Here is a 16810-nt window from a genome sequence, read left to right as displayed (position 1 = left end):
GTTTACTGTCTCTCACTGAAGCTGAGGAGGATGGATTGAAGAAAGGTAAGCTCAAAAAGATTAAACAAGTAGATATTGCAGAGCTATGTGCTGCATGTGACATCACAGGAATGCTCCTATACTCCCATTAAATCCTTGTCTGCCTACACTTGTATAAGAAGCTGCTAAGTCCTTTCCAGAGCACTGCACAGAGTCGGTACTCACAGTTGTGGTGTCCTGCTGCCTGGGATAAAGCAGAATTTCACAGCAGTCTTCCATTATCTGAGAATGAAGAGACGTAATGTTTATGCATGGTGTTGGTCAGGCCTGTTACTTTGATAATGAAATCTGAGCAATGTTGTTGCTTCCATTTTTTTATCATGAGCATTTGGATAGTCTGTACTCTCAGTTGCAGTTTGTATAGGGTTTCCCTTTCTCCTATGGTGACAGAGAGCTTGCAGATCAGCATGATTCTCTCCTGGGAAGGAAAATGAAAGGGAAGCAGCAGCTCCCAGTAAATGATGTTCTTACCTTGCTGCTGCTATCTCTGCCATATCACTGGCTGGTGTTTGCAAGGCTTTGCAGCAAAAATGTGTTTTATTAGACATGTAAAAGAAACTAGGATGGTGATTTATGTTGTGGGAAATAGGATAAAACATAGAAGTTCCTGAAGCAAAATTTGGTTTAACAGTAGTGCAGGTATCACTGGGAGAGGGGAATAGGTGGAGGTGAGTTTCTCTTTGCAGCACATTGAGGTACGGCTATAGCAGGAGCAAGCATGCCAGCCCAGAGGTGGGCAGCCCAGACAACACTGAGGCCCAGTAATTAAGATACAAACCCAGTATCCTTAATAAACCTTTACTCAAGACCTTCCCAATACATCTTTATGGCTTTTGTTGTGCTGTATAAATTAAAGGTGACTATGATAAGATTAAGATGGCTCTGAAGTGATAGATGGGACAGAGCCAGGTGAATGAAAGGGTACAATAAGGTCAAGGAGCTAATAGGATTTCAGCATTTTCAATTAATTTGATGGAAAGAGTGGAACAAAACTAAATTCACTGTGGACAAAAAAGAAATGTAAAAGTGAGAATGACATAAAATCATCATCAAAGAGTAAAGAGAGATGATGCTGAAGTAATGATAAGGAAGAGGAGCAGAGCCATGAGTCCAGGACTTCATATCAAATGTTGAGTCAAGAGTGAGGAGATAAGAGACTCCAAGTTCAGATACAAACTTCCATGTTTAACAGTTCTGAATGATGCACTTTTCCTTCTTTGTATCAAAAGAGTCTTCGTCTATATTCCCTTAACTAGAATATCTCTGTGTGATAGCAGGGAGAGTCCACATAAAGCAGAAGACAAGAAAATACAAAAGACGAATTTGTTGTCTGCAGTATAGTGTTTCCATAAAGCAGAGGTAATGCGGTTATCTTGGAGCTGGACATGGATACTTTTTACATGGTAGCTAAATGTGTCCACAAATTTGTGAATGGATGTGAGAAAAAGTCCTTCTTACTATTCTAATTATATTCCTTTCTCTGCTACTTTTCTTTGCTTCTGCCTTATTTTGGTGCTAGCAGGAAACCTTTCCCATTGGTTACATCCTTGCTAGGTCTGAGAGAATATCTTAAGTAGAAAAATGGAGAAAAATAGAAGAATATGTTACTAACATTTCTCAGATCCATGTAGTTTTTTTTTTTTCTTTCTTTTCTTACTTTTTTTTTTTTCTTCAATCTGTAAAAAATGGAAAGGTATAATTACAGGAAAAGGAATTCCTGTAATTTTGTAATGACGTTGAAAAGAAGACTTCATGGAAGTCTTGAAGACTTCATGGAAAGACCTTACTCCCTGTATTGGAGAAAAATGGGTGAGGCTGGTTGTTCAGACTATCATCTAAAAATAAAAGTAAATGCATAGAAATACAGCTCTAGGAAAGAAAAAAAAAAAAAAAAAAGCAAAACTGTGAGCAATATGGTAATGTATCATGGTGGAAAAACTCATCTTTAAAAAAATATGTAAGGAATAAACATACTGTGAACATGGCTATACATCACACACATTGCACCCACTAATCAAACCAAAGCAGTCTAATAACTACTAGTCTTACTTTTATCTTAAAACAGATCTAAGGTAAAATGCATGAAGCTAACATGCCCAACTCATCTGATTCAGTTATTTACTAAATTAATATACAAAATACATGTAACTGTGTTAATTCAATAAGCTAAACCTTTTTTTTTTGCCATTTTTTTTTCCCAATTAATGCAAAAAGGTATAATAGAAAAAGTAAAAATTTCCTTGTAGAGTGTTCAAATTGCAATTGTGAGCACCCCCTTTATTTGAAACTGAAAAACTTGCTTGAGTTGCTTTCTGTTTTTTAAAAAAGTGGCTTCATGATAATAAAAAATACTCATAGGAAAGGCGAACTTTTTACTTTTAATGACAATCCCTTTTATTTTAATATTATGAGTTTTATAGATTACATTAAGATATCTTACTGTTGTGTGATACTGAGAAAAATTTTTCCTTAGTTTGTTATAGAATAGACTAGATTATTATTTACACTGACTATATGCAGAATATAATTTCTCAAAATTAAATCTTTCTATTTTATAATTTTAATTTGGCTTGAATTTATAATTGTTTATTTCTTTAAAAATTAATTGTATAATTTGACCCTCTTTCCCCAGTATAAACATATTTTGTCATTAATAATGACAATTTTGTGTAAGGGTACCTAGCACTTATTTATTGAGGAGTTTCCAAGAACAAGTAAGCAAGTAAGCATTCCATCTTTGTTTGAACTGCTATATTTTAGGTTTTAATGTTTTTCTCTTATTTTCCCTGATACAATTATTTTAAGAAAGTAAGGATGTGCGTATTACATAAGTACTAATACCCATGCCTTCTCCAGTTCTCTCAGCCAACACTGTACTAAAAAACAAAAAGCAAACAAACAAACAAACAAACAGCAAAAAAATAAAAATAAAAATAAAAATAAAAATAAAAATAAAAATAAAAATAAAAATAAAAATAAAAATAAAAATAAAAATAAATAAAAATAAAAATAAAAATAAAAATAAAAATAAAATAAAATGGATTTTCTTGTCTACATGATTAATAAAGACCAGGTTAGCTGTACATTTCAATGGGATTTAGGCACTTAAATATCTAGCAGCTTTAAAATTTAGCAGCTTTAGCATTTTTCTAGGTGACCAGTGTAATTAGTTCAAAGCTAAATTCACATATTTAGATTTCTCCTTATATATTTATTTATACACTATCTTATCAGCAAATATTTATAAATATACATAAACGTGTGCGAATGTTTATACATTTATTGTCAGCAAGCCTTTCCTACTTCCTTGTTTTTTTAATGGATGCACGGTTGTATCCATTTTAAACATGGATGTGAGAAAAAAAAATCTTAACATAATATATTTAAGAAATGATCTTGAAATAGACATTGGAAAGTTTAGGAAAAAAATGATAAATTACATGAAGTTGGAAATGGATCTATACGTCTGGATATAGTACTGGAAAATCATCTGGAATTCTGGAGTACATCTGGAAATGTATTATCACATGCAAAAAAATATCCATGTAATTGAGAGATGGCTCTCAATGACTGTAAAGGAGGGAGGATTGTTTTTCAGATTATGTGTTATAGCAAACGAATCAAGGTAAAATCCTGTTATGTAAAACTTATTGTATCCTGTACAAAAAAGGAGACAAAATACCTGAACTCCTCCTTCCTCTTATGTAATTCCTAAATTACTTTTGTAGAAAATGTTTTGTAGAAATTAGATTTTCTGTATTTGTAATTATGTAAAGGATGTACTCTCTCTATATATAAATAACTGGTATAGATAACCTCTCGATATATATATATATATATTATGCTGGCATTTAAGGCTTCTCTTCTCCCACCTTTTTATATTTTTGGGCTATCCATGATATTATTTCTACTTTTTCAGTAAATCTAGCAACACCTATCAGCAATACCAGGGGGAAAAAAAAAAAAAAAAAAAAAAAAAAAAAAAAAAAAAAAAAGCTAAAATGAACAGAAATGATACAATATGTTTAAGAAAGGATTGGGATTTGTTCTGAGACAGAATTTGCAAGGTAACAGTTTAAATAGATGATCGTCCTATGACTTCATTCATGGTTAATGAGTTATCAAAACAAAATGATTTTGTATATTTGTTTGTTTTTCAAATTTATATAATTGCGGCTTTTCAGCCTACACTATTTTCATACTAAATTAACCTTTTGTATTTGATTTCAGTGTTGGTTACTGATGTTTATGGCTTGAATTATGAATGGCATTTTATCTTGCAGGAGGAACTGATGTTTATATGCATCTCTAAAACTGAAGTCCTTCCATAATATTTGCATAACTGGTAAAAATCAGATTTTAGGCTGCATTGAAACAAACTTCCTGATAACATATTAATGTAAAAAATACAGTGTGCAGAATTGAAACCAAATGTTTTCACAAAACTTTTCATTGAAATTAAGCAATCATCTTTATGTAATATGAATTCAATTAAATCTCAAGAAATTAATGTCTCAATAAGTAAGGGGTGCGAGGCAGCCGATACTCCAATGTGTCTGACTTTCCAGTTAAACTTCTACAAAATTTCTAATTTTAGTAAAAGAAAATATTGACATTAAACTCAAGGTAAGAAATTATTATACATCGTTTTATGTATCTTTATATAAAAAGTTACAAGTAGCAAGCATATGACACAGAAATGGAACAGTAACAGCAACAATTGTGAATGCATGCTTTTTTACAATGTGTCTAATAAGGGGATTTTTGCCAACTCAAATATTCAGTAACATACATGCAAATTATTTTCTCAGTGTCAAATTCAGTCATATTGCTAGATGCTTATCCAACAAACATTTCTATTGAAGTGATTATGAATGGCTAAATACCTGATTTCAATAAATTGTTCCTGAAATTGGGAATTTAAATTGCAATGACAAGAAAAGAGAAATAGAAAAAGAGAAATGACTGATAAGCATAATAATGAAAGTCTTATTGCCTTCTAGTAATTTTACTCAACATTGCTGAATTTTGTCATGATATGAGAATAGCTGGTCAGAGAGTCCATAAAACCTCTAGCTGGTGTTTCCAAGGTCGATAGTTTCACATTTCATTGTAGCATGTTCAAAATCACCCAGGAGCGCACTATTCTCAAGCAGTCTATATAATGAAAACAATGTACATACAACAAAAGTTCAATGTAATCTTCTTCCACATATCACACAACAAACAAGTAGATAACAAACTTAAAACATATCAACTAAAATAAAATGAAGAAAAAAAAAAGAAGAAGAAAAAAAAAAAAGTAGGGACAGTCTCAGTCATCTCAGTCAGGAGTTAATTTCTTCAAGTTTGCAGTAAACCTTATAATGTTTTTAAAAACTAAGGAACACTTGGTGGCCAGAAAGCGAATTACAAAATAAACATATTATTGTGCAGTGGGAATCCCTTTCAAAAGAAGTAAGAAATGTCTGTAACTTTTAAGTTTGGATAAAGGCAGTGAAATGAAATTTGAAACATGTCCACTCTGTCTTCCTGATAGCTGAAATAGTTCACTATAGATTTTTCCATTCACAGTTCCCTTGATTGTATAAATAGTGTTTCTCTGAAAGCAAAACAAAGTTAAAATATGTTCTCCCTGTGAAGAGAAATACAGACAAATATTTACCTAAACTATCTGGAAGCAATAGAAACATTAATGGAATATCTCCCATTAAAAAATTGCTATATACATATGCATGTGTAAACATGTATATACATATATATGCTTAGATATGTATATAAGGAAATTGACAGACTAGCAGCTATTTATAACTTCAGTAAAATATGAGATTATGTTTATTAAGTGTTGATAACAAATTATACAAAATGAAAAGTCTAGGAAAAGACTCAAAAAAAAATAATCAAACATTAACATTAGTGCTACAGAATCTCTAAATTTATCTGTTCTCTTATGTACTCTTCCTATACTCCCATATACTTCACAAGGTTGAATGAGTAAAACAAACTGAATACAAGTTGTTCCATATTTTCATGGCTTGGGCTAGGTTGCCAAATTTTACAGTTTCTCATGCTGGAACTCTAAATTTTATTTTCATAAATTAAAAATGAATAAAACTCTACAGCCATGAAAAGCATCTATCTTTATGATATGTTGAGAATACAGATAATATTTGGCTGGGGGATTATATTTAACTGATTCTACAGTCAAGAGTAATAATTTAATAGGAAAGAGTAATAAAATAGGAATTTAATTTTTCATAGTTTACAGTGCTGAAGTGGTCATCTGTCTGATTTTCAATCTTCTCATTATTAAAACATGGCTCTCTCCATGCAAGGACAAGGTGGTGTATAGCTTGAGGACTAACAGACATTTTAACAACATAACAAATAAAATGGAATGGAACAGATGGTTCATTTTTTTGTATAGGTATTTTTACTTACCTCAAGTTTGTCTCCTAGACCCTAGTTGTGTTGTACTCAGACTCATGTTTGCTTAGAGACCCAATGAGGCAGAACCTGGAATGTTATGGCTATTTCATTCAAAATAATAATGTTTGCATAGAAAAAAAAAGAAATATATGCATATAGATACTTAATAAAATGCACAAATTGATAATCTGATCAATATTCATGAAGAAATTTACATTGGCATGCAGTTAGGTTAAAATAGTCAAATAACTTGTTTTTAAAAGATAGAAGTGCCTTAATGTGCAAAGAAAATATGGAGAGCATGTAAACAGTCACAAGAAGTGCATAAATTATGCATGCAACAGAAAACTTAAGTATATATATAAAAAGTTTCTTTTTGCTTTTCCAAATAAATGGTTCATATCTCTTTCTTCTTTTCTTTTTCTTTTACTTTTAATCATTCATATTTACAGTCATTCAGAATGTAATATACAGTAGAAATATCTCTTTTATTAAAAATATCATGCTCAACTTTTTCATTGATTAGAAAGATTCCTTTTAACTACATTATTCTAAGTAAATATAGGATCATTCTCTATTTACTATTCTGTCTCATACTGTAATTAATATATATTTATATCTATAAACATACTGTGATCAATAATGGAACAGATACATTAACGTTTTGCAAATATTTTCATTTGTTGTATAAAAGATAATGTTTCATGGGAAAAGGGGTTTCCTTACCCCAGGTTAGTGATTCTCATTATTGTGTCATACATCAAAATGATTTTGAAATGTTAGACTAACAGTAGATGATATTCAAGGCCACCTCAGTTTCAAGGAAACCACATGCACGTGGCTCTATCAAAAACTAGACTTGCACAAAATCTTCTTTGTTTTTTTTTAAAAAACGCACTTGTTCTCTGTTGACCAGTGCATGAATGCATGTGGGCAAGTATATAAAATAGTAAAAGAAAAAGAAAGATATCACGTAGAAGGGTAAAACAGATACAGAAGCTTCCAGGAAACTGGAGCAGAGATGAGAGAGAGACAAAGAAAGATAATATAATGGTATATGCTATCAAGAAACAGAAATTTAAACAATAAACAGAGAGGAAAGAAAATATGTCTTTACTGAATAAAGAGTGAATATGCTTGGGCAATCAAGTCCTTACACAATAGTCTTCATCAAAAATCTATTGATACTGACCGCTGAACAGCTTTATCATGTCTGGACAGCCTGTGGCTTGTGGTTGGTACCTCTTCAATTTCATCTATCTCACACGCATCTGCAGCATCTTGTGAGTAGCTATGCTTCATGACAAGGATATTTCTCCTGTTCATGGGCTGAATGAGTGGTTTTACAGGTTGGGGTTGTATTTCTGTCAAGACAGAAGCATCTCTTGTGCTGAGGTTACTACGGCTGCCCTTAATGCTAGACACTTGTGATCCACAGTGATGGTCATGAATGCATTTTGAAGATGATCTCCGCAGTTTATGATAATTTTCAAAGTCATCTGCAACATCAGCAAGGTCAGCTGTAGGCCCTGTCCCTCTGAGGGTGCATAATTCATAATGAGGAGGCTCAAACACCTCCTGGAACACCGTTTGATCAAAGTCTGTTTTCCTTTGGACAAATTTTTTACGAGGCTGCTTGATCTGTACTATCACAGAGATAACAATGAGGATGATAACAATACAAGACGTCACCCCAATTATGGTCCCACTGGTATTGGTAAGTTGGTCCAATAGGTTAGCTTTTCTTTTTTCTGTGTTAAAATAAATAAATAAATAAATAAATAAATAAATAAATAAATAAAAAAAAAGCACAGAATTAGTTGCAGTTCAAAAATAACAATGGCAATGAAGGGTTCACAGATTACTGTAAAGCCATGCCTAGTCTATGTCTGAGTTCAATTAATCAGTCTTAGTGGGGAAATAAAAAAGAAATCAAGTATTCATGAAAACCAAATGAACAATACATGACTCCACTAAGTGGCTTGGTTAGTGCTTTTTTCAAGCTCTTTTAACTAGATGAAAAATTTATTTATGTATTTTTTGTTGTTGTTATTTCGTATATAAAAAGCAACCACCATAATAAACGGATGGATCTGTCTTCTCTAGTAAATATATGTTGCTAGAACATTAGGATAAATGAAATATCAAGCCTTCACAAGTTTTAAAAATAAATTGGGAACTTTTTTGAACTCCTACTATTTATGAGCTGAATGGGACTGTTGACTGTACTCAGTGAAAAACTAAAACTAAATTGAATAAAATAGAAATGTTATTCAGAAAGGAAAGGAGTTTTCAGAAAGAACAACAACAACAACAACAAAAAGTGTGCAAGATATTTATTTTTTTCCTAACCTAATAATTATCAGAATGTTTTAAAACATACTCAGTAATCCAAAAGCTGATTAGACCTACTATCCTTTACTCAGAGGCTGCTAGGAAGTTGGCCAGCAAAATCAGTATTAAGAATAAAAGAAAATAAAAAGTATGCAGTAAAATAATACAGAGACAAAATTTCGCTTTCCTGTTCTGCGTATTTCTCTGTGATTTGCTTTCAGATGGCTTCAGAGAGATAAAACAGTGACTGAGCCAAGATGAAAGTATTCACATCAGTCTCTTACAGGCATCTCAAGACTTGACAAGTCTGATTAAGTTTTAACACTCAGTTTAGTGTAATTTTTCTTGGCAACCTAAAACATACCAAAGGACTTGAGGAAAAAAAAAAATAACATTCACCTCTTTATAATCTTCTAGGTACCAACAATGAACTTTTTATCACTCCCTATTGCCTACTCTTGTAGACTCATTTGGGGTTTCTCTGACTGACACAGACTCTGCAGAAGGAGCTGGTTTAGAAAAAGCAACACAGCAACAAATAGCCTTTTTTTTTTTTTTTTTTTCATGTAATTATCAAACCTCATTTTTCTAGTCTGAAATACAAGACAGGGTGATTCTATTGGCACATGAGCCAATAAAAAGACACTCAGCAAATAAAAGATGAAAATAATTTTGGAAATTACACAGGGGAAGGTTTTCTGTTTTCTTCTGTGTTACAGAAACAGAGAACATATAGTTCTTTACCATGTTTATTTCTTTTGAAGAATATTATTTCACATCACAGTTTTGTTATGTTCATTTGAAATATGATTTCATTTATGTTTTACCCTACTGCATTGCTTGTCAAGATTTGACAGGCTTCAACAGACTAATGGGATGACTTCTAATCTTCATTCTGAATATTTTCTTGATTGGTTTCTAAGTTCATTATTACCCATGTTTTCAGGAGCAAATCTGTTGTAATAGAGGAGGAAAAAAAATAAAAAAATAAAAAAAAAATAAAAATAAAAACTGTGTCCCTGCCTCTCTAGCCTGTAATGAAAGTTAGTTAAGCTTTTTTTCTCTGAAGACAACAAAGATTCTGATGATTTTTAATTTCATTTTATTTTTTAAATACAGAGTTATATTTAGAAACCATTGTGAACATCTGGTAGGGAACATCAGTCCCTACCTATGAAATAGACATTATGTCTAATTTTGTGTGTTGTCTTTGCACTTCATTTTCACTGGAGGATTATATACAGATTTGGCTGCCTTTTTACAATGTTAGTTCTACTTCATCTGGGATTTTTAGCCCACCTGATCTATTATGGACATGGCATGCAGCTAAAATACACCTGTTATGCATATGCTACTTCACTACAAAAGTAACTACGACAAAGGAACTAAAGTATTACTTTTAATTGCATTGTATCTTGTACAGAAACAAAGTGATCAGAAAGCCTGCCAGAAAACTATAACCACCACAAACCAACACTAAGCAAAACAATTGCAAAAACTGAAAGAAAAATCCATCTGTATTTTACCCTCTCCATTTTCTCTCTTGCTTCATGCTTGCTGACCCTGAATTACTCCTCCTGAGCCCTCTCACAGATATTAACAAGAAACTAAGAATAATACGTAGTATCTCATGCAGTCTAATGAGTTGACAGTTTCAGTCCTACACATTACCTTTGCAGTGGTTTTCATCCCAAGGATACACACAATTCTGGAGTCCATTGCAGACCAATGTATTATTAATGCACATATTACTGTGGCAAAAGAATGTGTTGGCTTCACAAGGGGCTAAAAACAAAGAGAAAAAGCTGATATTAAATAGTAAGTCATTCAATTTTCCACAACAGACACATCAAGGAGGAATCGTGTAGTCTGTACCAGGGGAAAACTCTACAGCAGAGGATCCTTGTTTATTTCAATATCTGACATATTTAATATCTGACATTCACCATCAAAGGCACTTAAGTCACACACTTAATATTCTTTGAATATATATTTTCACTTTTGTCTAAGTGCATTGACTATGGACTTCTTTCCCATAGTTTGCTTCTAATGGCTGCAGTATGATGACAACTTCACATTTCTGGCAGGTCATTGGTGCGTTATCAACACAGTTTTAGCCACAGATCCCAAACACACCACTGTATGGACTGCTGTGGAGAATTTTAACTATATCATAGCCAGTACATGGCAAATAATTAGTTTCAAAGTTCCTGAAAGTCCTGTTTTAGAGAAAGCACTGTGTGGCTGAATGAAGATATATACTTTACTGCTCATATCAATGGTATCTGAGCATTTATTCCCAGAGAAAATAAAACCATCAAAACAAAACAAACAAAACACCACCCCAGTCATACAAAATGCTACAGTAAAGTATTCTTTTGATTACATGAGGACATTAAAAACAGAAATAGTCATCAATGTCCAAGGAGTCTATGATCTAGAAGAATCATGCAGGATTAAAGCTACCAGATGAAGTCTTTACTGAAGGACCTTTACCATGATGGTAGTTTGGAGGTCATCAGCAGGAAGTGTACCTGCTGCTAAACTCAAGTGCTAGCGATCCTTACATGTATCCTTAAAGTCTGGGTTGTACTCCAAAATTCTGTGCAGTAAAGATAATTTACTCCTCATATTTTATTCATTAAAAATAAACCAGAAGCTCTTCCTCAATATAAGAAAAATTATATATATATACATTTTATCAGTGTGAAATCAACAAAAAATGAACTTATTTTTCCTTTTTTTTAAGCTCAACTGAAAAACGATATTATAACTATTTCCCAAGGAAAAGTTAAAGAATAACCTAAGACCCTTACTAATCAGAAAGGAGTTACGATGCTCACATTACTAAATTTTGGTATTTATAATTTGATGTTTCATGGCAATATTTCTCTTCTGCAATTTTAAAAGCAGTTCCTATGACAACATATATCCTTAGCTCAGAGCAGAAGACTGCTTTAGTTGTTTGTTAACTAAGGACAGTACAAAGGATTTAGATTGTAGAATGTAATGACTTCATACATCACGTCAAGAAATCCACTTTTAAATAACTGCTTAAGTTCAGATATCCATAACTGACTATAATGGCTTCTTCAGATCAGGTATAGTCTGTTAAAGAAATGATAAACGCCATCAAAACTTGTCCCTAAAAACACTGCCATCCAATCAGATATAATAGTATACACATATACTAAAATAGCATGCACAGAAGTTTACAATTTCAAATAGCATATATTTTCAAATTTACTCACCCATCACTTTTACTCACTTCACCAGAAGCCTAATGTTGTCAGGAGCTTAAACAGTTATTGGTCTAATATATAAATAACACATTTTTAAAGTGCAGATGCTTATGGAGAAAAAAAAAAAAAAAAAAAGTACATATTTTATTTGTAGGAGTGTTCTCTACTGGCTTTACGTGTTTGTGAACTGTGAGACATAACAGCTCTTTTGTCTCCATCATTTACACTGCTTTCTAAAAGTAGCAGCTAACGTGAAAATTTATATAGTACATTAAAATACCCCTTAGTCACAATAGCTACTCCCACAATAGAAGATCTAATGTAATGCTAAGAGCTTTGTATGCTCCTTCTGCTTGAGTTTCAGCATGAGTTTTGTGGTTATCTGGCCTCAAGGCTCCAGCTGCTGGAAGAGCTGGGGGGAGATTTGGGTGCAATGCTGTGCTACTGCATTTACATAGCAAGATTTTCATATCAGGGGGCTGCAGGGGTGGTCTCTGTGAGAAGAGCCCAGCAGCTACCCATGTCAGATCAGATCCAGTTTCAGCCAGTTCCAAAGGGACCTGCCGCTGCCAAGAGCTGACCCAATAAGCAATGTTGTTTGCACCTCTGTGAGAGCTAATTTAAGAAAGGGGAAAAAACTACTGCACCACAGCAACTGGGAAAGTACACCAATAAGCAGCACAAGGAGGGTTGGGGTGGTGGGGTCAAGTGCAGCATTAGGAAAGAAGTAAAGACATAAAGAAAACAAACAAATAAAACAGAGACTGTCATTCTCATTACAAGTGAAGTGGTGAGGAAAAAGTCCTGTCTCAGCAGGCAGAACCTTTTAAATGCATATGACTTTCCCTTCCCACTTTAAATCCAAGCTGATCTTATCCTGAATGTGACAGCAAAGACAGGAATAATAGTGGGAAAACAGCCTCCCCGAAGAATAGAGAACAACTTACGGGAAAGAAGGACAGTTGTGTGGGCAGAAACGTGGGCATTTAGAAGCATACACTTGTTAAATAGAAAAAGAAGATCTGGATAGAGGAAGTAAGGGAAGAGAAAGGAAAAGGAAGAATGAGAGAACTATGCAAGACAGCAAAATAAATGAAATATTAGGCATTCTGCAGTGAAATAAATGACAACATACTGTATCAAGTGAGAATATTAGGAAATGTTTCAGGAACAAGAGAGAAAAAATACGAGCAATTAATTTATTTTTTTTTCTTTTGGATTTTAGAAGACAGAATACTTATGCAAAGTGATGTCAGGGAGATCTGAAGACAGCAGATGAGGAAACAAGGAATAAAAAAGAGCTTCTGCTTCCCTAAATCATGCTGTTGAACTACAGAGGAAAGAAATGCTACGTGAATAGTCTCACTAGATGGACAGACAGCAGAGAAATTTCAAAACAAGTACAGAAGTCTTAGCGTTGGAGAAACCCAAGTGCAGCAGATTTCTAAATCTAAAGATAAACTGTACATTTCTGTTTATGTTTTTAAAATTAGAATAGTCAAATCCTCTCTGTGGTCCCTTGAGCCTAGAGTGATTAAGCTGGACAAGAAATCAATATTTTTTCCCCACTCTAATGAGGCTTTTTTGTTAGAGTGAATGAAAGCATAAAGGGAAGCTGAAAACTTGTCAGTCCCAATTTTCATTGAAGGAATTAGCTCTTTGTATTTTATTTTATTCCTCTTGAAGAGGCACAGTGATAGGATCTTAGGGCGCAGTACCAAGGATATTCTAGTAATAGCAGAAAGATACATGAACTGGTAGTGAACAGGATTCTTTTGCAGCAAGGTGGAACTGGTCCTAACACTTTCCTGAGGCCGTTACAGAACCCTGCATGGTAGTGGAATCAAGCAGACAAAGTATGTGGCTCCAACACTGGAGAGCTTAACCTAACCTTTGAACATCTGTGGTGTTGCCTCAATACGTGAAAAAAAAATAATTAAAAATGAAGAAAGGGTATGAATGTTTTCACAAAAGGAATTTACTTCTATCACTACCTTCAGTTAGATAAAATAAGGCAAACTTCTCCACCAACCTGCCTCCACAGATCTATCAGTATGCAATCTTCACTATGACTAAGTGTCCTTATATGAGAGAGCAGTGGAAATGAACAGTACTCTGCCTTGGCTTGTGTTGAGCAAACTGATAGTTTTTGGGTCAGGATTAGTGGGCAGACCAATGTGAAAGAAGTCACACATTCACAGACCCTGGTCTTTAAGGGGATTTTAACTACCTGTGGAGGGTAGCACAGCAGGGCACGAACAATCCAGGAGGTTTCTGGGTTTCTGGAGAGCTCTGGCAATAACTTCCTGATACAGGGAGCTGTTTTAGAGAATTCTGGTGGGATTCATGCTTTTACAAACACAGAAGACTGGTTGGGAATGTGAACACTACATGCAGCCTTGGCTGCAGTGATAGTGAGATGTTGCAGTTCAGGATCATGAGAGGAGGGAATAAGGAAAAAGCAAGATCACAATCCTTGGCTTCAGAAGAGCAGAATTTGTTGAGGGATTTACTTGGAAAAATCCCACGTGGAAAGATAAGGGGTCCAACAGAAGAGTTGGTTGACTCTCTATGATCACCTCTTCCAAGCTCAATAACCTATCCAAACAAGCAGAAAATCAAACAAAGGTGGCAGTTAGCCTGCATGGATAAACAGAGTTCCTGACAAAATGCAGACAAAAAATAAGGACATGTACATGAGGTGGAAGCAGGGTCAAGTGACCCCAGTGGAAGTATAGGGGCATAGACCAAGCATACAGGGAAACAGCTAAGAAAGCTGAAGTCCATCTGATGTTGAATCTGGCAAGGACTGTGAAAGGCAACAAAAATGATTTTTACAGGTATATTCGCTGCTGAAGGAAGGTGAGGGAAAATGTGTGTGTGATGCTGAATGGGGCATGGTACCTGTTGATAAGAGATATGGAAAAGGATAAGGTACTAAATGCCTTCTTCTACTCCGTCTTTTTTGGTGGATTTGCCCTTTGGAGTTCCAGGCACTTGAGATGAAGGAGACAGTCTGGAACAAGCAGGACTTACCCCCAGTGGAGGAGGACCAGGTCAGAGAACATCAAACAAACTGTACAGGCATGAATCCATGGACCCTGGACTTGTGGGATGCCCACAGAAGTTGGCTGATGTTGTTTTCTTTATTATCTCAGAAAGTTCATGGCCATAAAGAGAAATTCCCACAAACCTGAAGAAAGCAGATGTCTCCATTGTCTTTGAGAAAGGCAAGAAGGAGAATCCTGAGAGCTACAGGTTGTTCAACTTCAACTTAATCCCTGGAAACAGGATGGACCTAATTATCCTGGAAACCAATGAAGGTTTCCAAACAAATGAAGGACAAGAAGGGAGTAGTCTGCATAGACTCATGACATAAGTCAACAGTGACATGAGTCGGCAGTGTGCACTTGTAGCCCAGAAGGCCAACTGCATCCTGGGCTGCATCAAAAGATGAGTGGCCAAGGAAGATGATTGTCCCCCTCTATTCAGCCCTTGTGAGGCCCCACTTGCATCCAGGTCTGGGTCCCCAGCACAAAAAGGATGTTAACCTGTTAGAGCGGGTCCAGAGAAGGGACACAAAGATTATCAAAGGGCTCGAGCACCTCTCCTACAAAGAACGTATGAGAGAGACGGCACATTTCAGCCTACAGAAGAGAAGGCTCTGGGGTGATCTCATCACAGCCTTTCAATACTTAATGGGGTCTTATAAAAAGGATGGAGAAGGACTCCTTAGTAGCGTAGATAATGATAGGACAAGGGGGAATGATTTTAAGCTAAAAGATGAGAGATTTTTATTAGATGTTAGGAGGAAATTCTTCACTCAGAGGGTGGTGAGGCAGAGGAACAAGTTGCCCGAGTTGGATGAGGCCCTGGGCACACTGGTCTGGTGGGAGGTGTCCTTGCCTATGAAAGGAGGATTGGAACTAGGTTGTCTTTGAGGTCCCTTCCAACCCAGGCCACTCTGTGATTTTATGATTCTATGACCAAAACTGGCTGAGCAGCCAGGCTCAAAAAAGTGATCAACAGAATGAAGTCCAGATGGAGGCCAACCATTAATGTTTTAGCACAGGGTTCACTTCTACAGCCAGTATTGTTTATCTCCCTTTATTTATATCCTGGATGATGGGGCAGAGTGTACCCTCAGCAGGTTTGCAGACAATGCAGACCTATGAGGACTGGTTAATAGAACAGTTGGTTGGACAGCTGTAGAAATGGACCTTATCAGGCTGGAAAAATATGTCTATAGTAAGCACGTGCATTTCAACAGTGAAATACAAAGTTCTGCAACTGGGGAGGAATAACCCCATGAACCACTAAGTCCTGGGGAATGACAGACTGGAAAGCAAGTTTGCAGAAAAGGTGCTTCTGTACAGTAACATGACCATGAGCCAGCACTGTGCCCCTGTGACAAAGAAAGACACAGTATTGTAGAAAAAAAAAGAAAGATCATTGCCAACAGGTGAAGAGAGGTGATCCTTCCCCTCTGCCCAGTACTGGTGAATCACTGTTTGGTCCAGTTCTGGGCTACCCAGCACAAGAAAGACATGGACATACTTTTGTCAGTCTAACAAAAGGCCACGAAGATGATCAAAGACTTGGATAATCTGACATATGAGGAAAGCCTAGGAGAGCTAGGACTGATCAGACTGGAGAAGAGAAGGCTCAGGGGAGATCTTGTCAATTTGTACAAATACCTGACAGGGCAGAGTAAAGACAGAGCTAGGATCTTCTCAGTGGAGCCTAGTGACAAGACAAAAAAAAAA

General features: G+C 35.1%; 1 protein-coding gene across 3 annotated transcripts in view; it reads right to left on the bottom strand.

Moving 5' to 3' along the window:
* Window positions 1–5111: 5111 nt before the first annotated feature.
* The window catches only part of NETO1 (neuropilin and tolloid like 1), a gene marked incomplete at its 3' end in the record, with an annotated part of 68917 nt that continues 57218 nt past the window's right edge, over window positions 5112–16810 (bottom strand). For 2 of the 3 annotated variants that reach the window (XM_082754810.1, XM_082754811.1), the window contains exons 8-10: window positions 10474–10587; window positions 7661–8219; window positions 5112–5196 (exon numbers count right to left, since the gene is read on the bottom strand). In XM_082754810.1, coding sequence (XP_082610936.1) covers window positions 5112–5196; window positions 7661–8219; window positions 10474–10587 — 758 coding nt within the window. Of the gene's footprint in view, window positions 5197–6494; window positions 6556–7660; window positions 8220–10473; window positions 10588–16810 lie in introns of those variants that run through there. The other variant, XM_082754812.1, reaches the window with a different exon arrangement.

The sequence above is a fragment of the Aythya marila genome (assembly GCF_965140915.1).
Source record: "Aythya marila genome assembly, chromosome: 2".
NCBI classification, from domain to species: Eukaryota; Metazoa; Chordata; class Aves; order Anseriformes; family Anatidae; genus Aythya; species Aythya marila.
Note: the sequence above shows the minus strand (reverse complement) of the source record. Positions and strands in the feature narration are given on the sequence as shown.